The sequence below is a fragment of the Ctenocephalides felis genome, unplaced genomic scaffold, assembly GCF_003426905.1.
Source record: "Ctenocephalides felis isolate EL2017-DRISC unplaced genomic scaffold, ASM342690v1 CF-g0.4_SCAFFOLD_01237, whole genome shotgun sequence".
In the NCBI taxonomy this organism is placed as follows: Eukaryota; Metazoa; Arthropoda; class Insecta; order Siphonaptera; family Pulicidae; genus Ctenocephalides; species Ctenocephalides felis.
In genome coordinates, this window is record NW_020537391.1 from 1 (window position 1) to 12,447 (window position 12,447).

At 29.5% G+C, this 12,447-nt stretch overlaps 1 protein-coding gene across 1 annotated transcript; it reads right to left on the bottom strand.

Moving 5' to 3' along the window:
- Nucleotides 1-7,854: 7,854 nt before the first annotated feature.
- Nucleotides 7,855-11,727, bottom strand: LOC113369334 (the record flags this gene model as incomplete). The annotated part of the gene is made up of 4 exons (XM_026610108.1): nt 7,855-8,111; nt 8,238-8,461; nt 9,317-9,442; nt 11,648-11,727. Coding segments are annotated over 4 exons (687 nt in total), but the record flags the coding sequence as incomplete, so codon positions are not given.
- Between the last annotated feature and the right edge of the window lie 720 nt (nt 11,728-12,447).

Below are 12,447 nucleotides of genomic sequence, written 5' to 3' on the forward strand. Positions count from 1 at the left end.
TACTGCTGTCATACGTTTTCCAGCCACATTAACCGAAACTTTGGGTGAAATGCCGCGGCAAGTTGGCACTGTTCATCATTCAGGTAGTAGTCCAATCTTTTCTCTGTGCCGTTTAATAAGGCATTGGCTAAAGCCTATGGCTAAAGCTGTGCCGTGCGGTAAATAGTAGGCATTGGATTAACGATTAACGGACTTCTCGCATTTTAACGGAAGTTAACGTGTCCGTTAACATTTTTAAAAGTTAACTTAAAAGTTAATCCGTTAATCAAAATGTTAACTTCGTTAATTAACGATTAACGGATTAACGAGTTAATGCCCAGCTATGACCAAGGCCATATTAGATTTGGTAGAACAGCCCCAAAGCTCCATACCATATGACCAGATAGGAATTTTTATTATTTTATAATCAAGATTTTGTTTCCTAGTGCTAATTTTGAATTATTTCTGATAATCTAATAAAGTTCTCTATCTCTGGATTTGATAGTTTTGATTTTTGTTGTGATGTGGTGTTTTCATGTTAGTATGAGGTCTAGATGCATACCTAGGTATCTAACATAATCAGCACTTGGTATTACCAATTACTAAAAGATGATTAGAAGTCAATTATCAAAGTAAAATCTTGAAAATCTATCAAGAATGGAAACCATAAGAATCTCAAGATGTCTACAGATCATCTTTTTCCCACTCTCCTAATTATCCCATTACGAGTCTCATCGGGATGCTGAAATTATTCCACCAAATGCTTTCCGAAGTTTAGTCTAACTTTTATGCATATAATTTCAAACAGATATATAAACTTTCTAGAGTATCATCATGACAAATACCTATATTAATATCAAATCTAATAAACGAAAAAAATGTTTGATAACTTCTTATTCTTACGGGAGAAATTGTTTGTATTAGTTCCCATTGCCGCAAAAGTATCTTGCAAAATAGAAAGGTGGTTTAATAATGAGATGGAAAAAAGTTTCCGAATTGTTATTGATCCTATACAAAGAGTATTTTGATCGAGAAAAGAGTAATTTGTAGAAGCATAGTACTCATAAATAAGCATCCATAAGCATTTATGTGTTTATGTGAGAGCTTTCTTCGTGATGGATTTATTTTATGAGACAAAATTATATTTCAGGTATTTGGAAATTAATTATGTTTTGTACATAATTAATTTATGAGATTTTTCTGAAAATTTTAGCTATATTTTTATATTATTTGAATAAAAACTATAAATGTAAGACAAGGTGCCCAAAATAAAAAAATACTCTTAATCCAACTGTAAAATGAACCTAGTTATATTTTGCCTTAGGGCATGTTCCACGAACAACCCGATATGTGAAAATTAAAGTCTTGAGATTGAGCAACTTTTAAAATTGTAATGACAAAGTTAATTTGTTGAACTATTAATGTTGTAAATGAAATTTCCGCATTTCACAAAAAAATAATAACATATGCCCAGCGTATGTTCTAAGAAGTTCGCTCATTAATCCAAACTTGAATGAGTTTTTATAATGAAATCACATTGAAGCATTTAATGTTCTAGAATGATAAAAAATGATCTTTTTTTAATTTCATTAAAATTGTCCCAAAATTGAGTCAACAATAAATACAAAGAAACGGCCTAGTTGATCTTTACTAGAAACTTGAAATCAGCACAATTTCCTTACGTTATCTTTCGATCATTTTTTTAATTTAAAATCGGTTCAAATTTTTTGGCAAAAACGTAAATAGAAGTTTTTGAGAACATTTATAAAGAAATGGCTCATCCGATTGTTCCGCAAAAGTAATCACCTATTCTCAAATATAGGCAAAAGGTAAAATTGTAGTAAAGACGTAGGCAGGCGTTCAAGAGTCTAATTATAAAGAAACGGCTCATCCGATTGTTGTGCAAAAGTAATCAACTGAGTTCTCAACGAGTTTTATCAAATGGCTTCTATACTTTTAATATCGGCGCAGCCATTTTTGAGAAAACATAGACAAATGGTAAAATTTTAGTAAAGACGTAGACAGGCGTTTATGAGTCTAATTATAAAGAAACGGCTCACCCGATTGCCGCGCAAAAGTAATCAACGATAATTCTCAACTATAGTTTCATCAAATGGCTTTTAAATTTTTAAAATCGGTGTAGACATTGTTGAGAAAATATAGACAAATGGTAAAATTTTAGTAAGGACGTAGATAGGCGTTTAGGAATCTAATTATGAAGAAACGGCTCAGCCGATTGTTGGGCAAAAGTAATCAACGCGAGTTTTCAACGAGTTTTATCAAATGGCTTTCAAACTTTTAATATCGGTGCAGCCGTTTTTGAGAAAAAGTCGACGGAAAGGAAATCTTTGGCAAAAAAGTAGACAGAAGATTCTGAGACTAATTATGAAAAAAAACGGCTCTACCGATTGCCGAGCAAAGGGAATCAACGCGAATTCTCAACTAGTTTAATCAAATAGCTTTTAAATTTGTAAAATCGGTGCAGCGGTTTTTGAGGAAAGATCGACAAAAGGCAAAATTTTGGCAAAAACGTAGACAGACGTTTCTGAGACTAAACAATAATAAAGAAACGGCTCAACCGATTGTCGATGACTTAAAATTCTGAAAACGGTTCAGTCGTTTTTGAGAAAACTTTGGCTTAACATACATTTATTCCAATTGTTACTAACAAAACAAAATTAGCAAATAAGATTTTCTGGCAAAAACTTTTCCTCCAGAAACCTAATTAATTAAGAGCATTTGTTAATTATTTTATATTTAATTGCTTTCGTCTGGCATTCATAATTATAGCTCTATTAATAAATAATTATACTACATTATACAAATCCTATTTGATTAAAAGAGAATGACGCAGCCAAAATCCAGCTCCGAGATTCACAATTGATTGAATTAGTGACCCAAATACGAGACTCGCATTTAAATAAACTTTTTTTACGTGAAAAACTTTTCGTACCATTTACTTTTTATTGATTAAAGAGTATTTTTTCATTACATTACAACCCTCTTCTTCGTTCACGAGGAACGAAATTCAATTTGAGCATTATCGAACATTATTTACACGTGAATGGGGCACTGGGGGCTCCACTTGACATACTGATTGATGTATCTAATGTTCAGCTTCGACCGGCTACATTATGAATATTGATGAGTCTACAAAATATATAAAGGACACCCTGTCTAAGTGAGATGAACACGAACAAGGATTCTCACCGAAAATTAATTAGCACGAGACGTATTTGTATACATTTGGCTCGGAAAATAATTTCGTTTTTTGTCGACACAGGATTTAAATATGTTTTGTAACCAAACTTCGAGACGCAGGAGCGCTATTTTCAGTGTTTTGCTAACTTCTTTTATCAAACCGCTATAATTTAAAAAAACCGGTTCTGTATTTGTCTCGGTTCGGTTCGAGTTCTAGCTCAGCAGAAAAAAAGCGTTCTGGATTCCGGTTCATGGTTCGGTATAACAAGCCGGTTCGTTCCGGTTTTTGTTCCGTTTCGGGTTCGGTTCACACCGTTGTTTATAATAATACATATAAAAACTCGTCAAATATTATAAAAACTAGTGGTGCATGGCATCATGCCTAAAGGCAAATTGCTGGTACTTTCCGTACCAAAAACTTGTCGCCATCTTTCTAAACACTAATCAGCAAGTCTCCTTATCAATACGAATCAAATGTTTTTCGAATTATTCAAATCGGTTAAACCGCGTTCCCTAAATCGTCGAAAAACACACACACACACATGTATACATACTAGAAATGGGCTTATCATATCCGAAGCCAAATCGGTTAGGATTAGACTCCGCTTCAGAGAGGAGTTATATCCACTTAACAACTCCACAACTCCGACAACTTTGAAACATAATACTTGACACAAATGTGTTCTCTAGTGTGTTGTTAACATATCTAAGGATTTATTAAGATTTTGGAAATAGTTTACAAATCGTTCAAACATTTTTGTTCATTTTATTATAATAATTACTATTTTATGCATTTCAGTATGCATACAAATCTCAAATTGACAAAAATCTTGAAAATCAAAATCAATTTTGTAATTATTTTTGAAGGAAAAACATAGAATTCTTTGAATATGTTTATTAACTTCCCGTAGGGCAAGTTATAGTAATCGCAAAAAAATCGAAAATGAAAATTTTTTATATCTTTACGTTTCAGAGGTTTCTGAACATTTTGGCATACCTTAGAAAAAATGGATGTATGTGTGTGTGTGTGTGTGTGTGTGTGTGTGTATGTATGTATGTATGTGTGTGTATGTATGTGCGGATACAAATTTTCGTCGACGATTTCGGGAACACGGATCAACCGATTTGAATAATTCAAAAAACATTCGATTTGTATTGATAAGGAGACGTGCTGATTAGTTTTTGGCGAAGGCAGGTCTAGCCGTTCCGAAGATACGGGGCAAAAAGTGCGAAAAACGGTAACTCAGTTTTTAAGAGAACGGAGCGTTCGATTTGAATAACTCAAAAAACATTTCACTTGTATTGACAAGATAAAGAATCGATAAAATTTTTATGAAGGTAGGTCTAGCGGTTTCGGAAATTTGGCGGTCAAAAATGATCATTAGACATATGCACATAAAATTATCAGATATTTTATAGAGATTTTAACAATAAGTATACATTTTGTTAACATTCCTATGGGTTCCGTACCAATGCTTATGCGTTAGACAGCGACGCGGGGCTTACGCGCTTTATATTTTGTCCCTATGCAGTTAAAGCAGTGCGATTACTTTGAAAAGAAAGTTCAGATCTTCCACAATATGTCAAAATAAAGAAAAAAAATTTTTTTTCAAAAAAAAAAATTAAAAAAAAAATTTTTTTTTTAATTTTTTTTTTTTCAAAAAAAAGTAATTTTTTGTCCAATTTATAGTTTCTCAAAAATCTTATTTTTCAAAGTAAATTTTTTTCAAAAATGGTAATCGTTTTTAAAAAAATAATAATTTTTGGTACGGGAAGTTCCAGCAATTTGCCTTAAGGCACGATGCCTTAATTGCCTTAAGACAGAATTCCACTTACAGCTAGTTTTTATATAAAAATAATGCAGTGAACCTTATATATGTAATAAGAGCAAATCTTTGCGTATAATATTTTTCACAAAATAATAATACTTCACATTCTGTTATTATTTCTTTTTCAAGAATTAATTATACATCAGGTAGTTTGATTAGTATACTCTCATTTTACGCAATTATCAAATCATAATTGTGCAAAAGTTTTAATATAATACTAAATATTTTTTAGCTTGTTGTATACCATTGAAAGAGTTCATTTACTGACAAACATTATCGTATACAGAATATAGAATACAAAATAGTATTAATTTGAGACATTATATAGCTGAAAAGTCCTAAAACTGGCTGTGAGACGAGAAAAAACACCACTTCTTTCGACCTAAACCTTTGTATTAGTAAAAAATCTCAAGCAAATATCTGCACATGTTAACAGATTTAGTATCAGTTTAGGGAAGTCGGATATGACAAATCCTGTGAGACAACTCCACTCGGATTCACTCCGAGGAAGGAGTTGTATCGGAGTGATACAACACGCACACATACATACATACACACACATACATCCAGATGTGCTAATTGATCTGCATTCTAAGAAAAGGCGATTGGGACTTTGCCCATTGAAAAGATGAGTACAAATACAACACAAGGTAAGAATGATAACATTCTAGATCCTCCCTCCACGAAATATTGCCTAACGGCGGTTTTCGTGGGGACCAGAGGCAACGGCAAAGCGGAGGTTTTAGTCGGTATTATACCAGGGCGGTATTGAGCCCAGCATAACCAGACAAAAGACCAGTCTAGAATGCATAAAGGCATTTCCTTCCTTTTCTTAGAAGACGTAAAGATATGTAAAAAAATTTTTTTGCGATTACTATAACTTGCCCTAAGGGAGTTAAAATACAACAAAGACTTAAAAAGAAATTTTTAAGAAATCATTTTTCTAAAAATGAAGAAGTACGAAAAGCAAGTACTGAAACTGGTTATATTGCACAGCTTAATTATAAAAAAGTTTAATTTTATTCGCATGATATAATTTAAAGTTGGTTAGTTTAAATTAACAGGCAGTATTTGCAACATAACTCAATTTTTGCAGTATATTTTAATTTAATTGTTCAAGATTTGTTGAAGTTACGCTTGAGCCAGAAATCGTTGGTCAATTTTGGAGTTGAATATGCACCACACTCAGTAGGCCATAGTGGTTTAGCAACCACTGGTTCCGGGTTCGAAATCCATTTTGCTTGATATCAAGCACTAGAGATATCTGATAGTCACTTAAAATTATAGATCTCAAATATGATGTAAAGCCAAAATGTTCGGAGCATTGCTCATTTTATATTGACATCACAATTAGAAATGTATCTAATATAATTTCATAAGAAAATTGCCAAATACTGAATTATCTACTAGAAATAGGTTAAGGAATAGACATCAAACAGTTAAATAGATGATGAAATGTTCTTAATAAATGCACTGCGTTCTAGAAGAGTAATTATCATTTTGATAGGCTTTGCTCAACTTTTAATTACTTTCTAAACATCCTTTCCAAATGTAGTTTTTAATTTGGTCCACTTTATTTCGAATTGTTGGTCAAATAAGATCTTCACAAATCATTAATCTGGATTATTATAGACAGGGCAGATAAACGAGTAGACAAGAAGTAGGAAAGAAGAAAAGTAAACAGGCAAACAGTTTGGAAGTCTTTATTGGTAGACAGGTAGAGAGCTAACCAGGTTATCAGGTGAAAATATAGAAGAGGAGGCATGTAGACAGACTGGTAGACTGAATATGATATACAGGTGATGTGGAGAACAAGTGGACATGTAGGCAGGTAAACAGATGGACAGGTAAACAGATGAATAGATAGACAGGTAAACAAGTAGACAGATAGGCTGGAATAAATGTAGAGAGGTGGACAGGTAAACAATTAGGTAAGTAGAGAGGTAGACTGGTAGATCGTATATAAATTGAATCAATATTATCTATTAGATCGATTATTAATTATTATTATAATTCACACATATCATGCAAATTCCCAGAAGACAAAATGCCACTTACAACCAGTAGATAACTGCATTAGTTTTAGTTTGTTATACATAAATACAAATAAGAGTGACTGATATTCAATAAAAATGTGAAACGTAAAATACTTATCATTTTTACTAGCTTTTTTAAAATATTACAGAAAACAATTGATTTATTATAGTATTCTTAGTAGTTTTATCAAACATAGACAATACAAAAAATTTACAATATAAATTATCGTAAATTTTTAATAAATTCTCTCAGCACAAAAATTTCTTTAGTCTTCTATTAATTGAAACTAAATCAAGCAAAAGCCGAAAGTTTTTGTATGCTAATTATTTTAAATTTCTCTTAATGTTTATAAAAAAATTCTATTCAACATAAGGAAAATTTTTAGACTCTACTGTTAATTAAAATTAAAATTATTTTCTTAGACATCCGCACTGTTTAACAGTTTTATATAATAACTTATTTTAACAAAATACAATATTTGTTATTTGGTATTATGGAATAAAAAATTGCATAAAAATACTAATAGTAAGTTGATTTTATATTTCTTATATGGTTGTATTTGCAAATTTCTCAATTATTTAAACACAAGTGTAGGTACGATTTTGAACAATACTTCCTATAGATTGTTTCAAAGTAAAAATATAAATCTATTAAACCGATTTAAATGTATTTGTGAAATCGTCAATGAATGTTGAAATCGGAGAATAGATACACAGAAATCATTTTCTCATGAGTGCTAAAGTGTTAAAACGTGAAAAAATCCCCAAACTTCTGATTATATAAAAAATTGAAGAATATTTAGACTTACCTAACGTATTGAGGCAAAGAACTTCCATCGTCGATCTCAACAACATCTTAATGTCTTTCAAAAACGTGCACTTGTTTTTCAATAAATTACTAAACTTACAGTTAAAACTACTAAAATTATCACTAGAACTTGTTAATTTATCACTTTTGTTTAAATCTTCGATTTTTTGCAAAATCCAGCAGTTCATACCGATGATGTTCTTCAAGGCTCGAATTAAATTTGATTTCGTTCGATGCCATTCTTCGTAGGAAACATTGCTGGAAATAGAGATAAATGAGTAATTGTAAACAGAAGTAAAACTAAAATTAGTCAAATATACATAAACAAATTATTAGCAAAATATTGTCTCTTGTTCAATGAGAATTTATTAATATATTATGTACCTGTAATCTTTCAATATGTACAAAGTATCTTCTTTGATGTACCACTGTTTCACCAGATCAACATCGCTGTCAATATCATCAAATTCTTCAAATTTTTCGTGCTCCTGAAGCTTTCCAATATCATGTATTAATTTTATATTTTCGATCAGTTCATGGAAAAGTTGTGCCTTTATGCGAACGGGTAAGATCTTATCGGTATTGAGATTTGAATCGGATAACAGACCCTGAAAAAAATTTAGTCAATTAGACAATTGTTTTGTTATAAATTAAGAGATTTAATAGAGCTTTACAGTATATATACTTCTATTAACTACTTTGATTGTTATATAATACTGTGCTAAAAATCATATGAATGGCAGAATGACTAAAATTTGAACTAGAAAAAGTTTTAATCAAGAATAGTAACTGGTATGCACTTTGAATAAAAAAATCTAATTCGCAATTCTTATTGGTGATTAATTTGTAAAAGTTTTGCAAAATTTAAAAAAAGGGAAGTACCTATTTATTTGTGGAAAAAATCAAACTTTAATATACACTGGTGATATCTTCTTTATCATATGGAATAAAGATGTATATGTAAAAATAATGATACATAATATGCATAACTTATATGAATGATAGTTAAAGAAAAATACATATTTGCATACAATAATATAACATAATTAGAGATTAACTTATTCGCATTTAGATTAATTTCTTCACCATTTTTATAATTTTTTTAAGACTGTTATATTTCTAGTAGCATATGGTTTTGGATCAATTCAACAAATTAAATTTGTAAACAAAAACAAAAGTTTATTCTGGATAAATATTATAAATAATAAGTATATTTATTTGTAATCCGTATTACAGCAAGAAAATAAAAAAAACCCATTTTCAGGATTCTATTCAAGTACTGCTATGTTTGTTTTCGAGATCGATATACAAAGCATTTAAATTTGAATAAATTGTTCAAACAATATAAAACATTTATTTCGAACATCATGAAACATCTGTGACGAATTATAAGTATCACACATATACAAAATATGTGGATACATTTAAAAAAAATTAAAAATTAAATATTTTAAAATACGTACTATAAAAAAACATCCCTTGGAAACATCGTGGCAAATTTGAATCTCACAGAAAATATCTTTTAACGACGAAGGACATTCTGCTGAATCCTTTTCGTCGGCACCATAGTGAAAATCAACGATTTCAACCTGAAAAACAATAATATCTATAAATATAGATTATTATATCAATAATTATGTGGTTTGATATACATAATATAATATTAGTTATTAATATTTATGATAATTTTAATATTTTATATTAACCTAATAATGTAACTGATTAAACACTAAAATGTTCATTAATATTAGAGATTATACTGGCAATAAAATTGTTAATAAATGAAAGACATACATTAATAATTTCAAAAAGTAATTGAAAATTTTCACCAAAAATTGTGTAGTAAGAGAATAGATGAAACAAGAGATAACCAATTCAAAAACATTTATAGCAATTTTAATCAATTAATATAAATCGAATGATTTTGAAGCACTTAAGCAGATTCAGATATTTTGAGATAAATATTCAAATGAATGACAAAATCTGTATCATTATCAATAACTATGCCAATTTCTAAGTAATATGAAAGACACTACATTTTATCAAATATTACTGCAAAATCAATCAATGAATTAATTAATTAATCAATACTTTTGTAAATTTATTTCTAAATATTGTAAAGTCATTCTAATATTTAAAAAAGAAAAAAAAACAAATATTTTAGTTAATATATCATATTTCATTATATTAAATCACTCTAATTGTTTACTGAAAATGGCAAAATTTAATTAAAATTTTGCAAAGTGCATAAAAGCATACTGAACGGAAAAAGTAATTATTGAAAAAGAACTTTCTATTAAATTAAATCTATGGCTGAAGTACTGTTTTCCAATTAATTCCATCATATAAAAGAGCCTACAAATAATATAAAAAACATGAAAATGTTTTAACTAAGCTAATATAGAATTTCAATTATGATTTATTCAAAAACTGTCCTACCTGTTTTTTGGGTTACAAAAGCTTCGTAAAAAATAAAAATAAACGACAATTTCCATCAAATTCATCAATTTCTTCACAATCATATAACACAATTTAATGGGTAAGAAATAGTAGAAATTTGCAAGTACTAATTTAAACTAGTGGTATATGGCATCGTGCCTTAAGGCAAATTGCTAGAACTTCCCGTACCATAATGAAATATTAGAGAAATATTTAAATGTTTCCAAATAAATTAGATTAATATAAATACTGTAACATTGTCTACTATTTATAAAAAAAATAAAGGGAATTACAAAATTAAAATTATTTATTTAAAAAGTATATAAATGAGCTTTAGAACTTTAGCCAGAATTAAAATTAAAATTTGAACTATTTTCGATATACAAAAAAAAATTTCTTGAAAAAAATTGAAATAAAATTGGTCTTGTGAAGTTCTGCATATGTGTAATTAATATAAATTAAGAATGCGCATCATTCAAAACCTTTTTCTGGACATTAATAATTTTTATAATTCAGTTTTGTGAGCCTATAAATTTTAATATGTTAAGCATCATAAACGCTATCAAATTTTCATTAGAATCGTCCGAAAATAAATAATATTAATTATGAAGAAGATCTTTACCAAAAACTAATCAGCAAGATTTGTAAGTGATATCTTTCGAATACTTTTTGAATATTCAAATGGTTCAGGATTTCTGACTGCAACGAGAAGGATTTTTTTACTTATTACTAATTACTTTTTACTTATCTGGTAACTATAAAGAAACGACTCAGCCGATCAGCAACGAAACTAATCGACACGAGTTCTTATAGAGTTCACCGAATGGTCTTTAATTATTTTTTAAGTAGAACTTCTTTAGGCGCGACTAGGGTGTAAATCCGTACAAATGCAACGGAAGTGCGTTACGGCAGAGTCGAGTGCCAATAATTCGTCATTCGCTCTTGATGATTTCATTTCTATACGAGTCGATTGTGATTGTGATTAGCCGTCGCGTGCCGCGCTTTTAGGACAAACAAGAGTGTTTGTGCACTATAATTAATTCAATTAGTTAAGTTTGTTTGAAGATAATATTAATTCGAAATCGCATTAATCATAGTTTTTATTGAGAACAAAAAATTTATTTTTGCAATAAACAGCTCAACATTTTGTATTAATGTATATTTGCTTACTATAATTCTGTTAATAAAGTCGCTCATTACCTATATCAGGCAGTTTATGCAACTTGCCTTGAGGCAAAATGCCACATACACCTGGTGTAAAACTCAATTCATTATTATTATGACATAATACATACAAAAAAACTTTTAGAACATCAGAGCTTTATATCTAGAATCTACTTTCATCAGTCCATTACCTCAATTTTCCTCTCGTTGTATATCGCCTGAAGTTCCGGACCGACCACTTCCAGCAATGAATTCCTTTCGTCCACAAAATCTATAAAATAAAATTATAACAATACATAAACTTTGACATAAAACAAACATTGATATGTAGACTTATGTCGGATAAAATAGAAAACTTGGAGGAAATCGATCCGTATTTTTCTTCTGAGAGATTGAAATATCATGAACTCAAAGAAGCATGATATCGAATGGAGCGGCATAAAAATATCATGAAAATAGATGCTTCAGTTACGATATTGGATACGACTTGCTTTTATGTTTTTCTATGAATAGATGTTATTGGAAAATAAGTTCCTGTCGAAGTAGTCGATATAGGTATATATTTCATTTTCGAATATGTACTTGTTTCAACATTGCGAGCATAACATGAATAAAAGAAAATATTAATATACAATAGTATCATATTAAATATATGCCCTAAGTATATGGTACTCAACCCTAGTATATGGTACAATAATGATACCATATACTTAGTCGACCTTATCAATTTTGGTAAATACAAAAATTTTGGAAAATTTGCAATTCATGTTAATTTGTATTGGTTCAATTTCCAATTTAAATATGTATTTGATTATACAATGTAGTTAATACTTTAAAAGTGTTATATAGAGTTTTTACCCTTTACATTTTTTTTATAAATTAAATATACTGGTACAATTGATTTTATATATAATGTATGTATTATCACTTCACTCAATAAGTCCGTAGATCTAAGAAAAACCCATTTTTTGTCAAAATTCTTTTTGAAGTA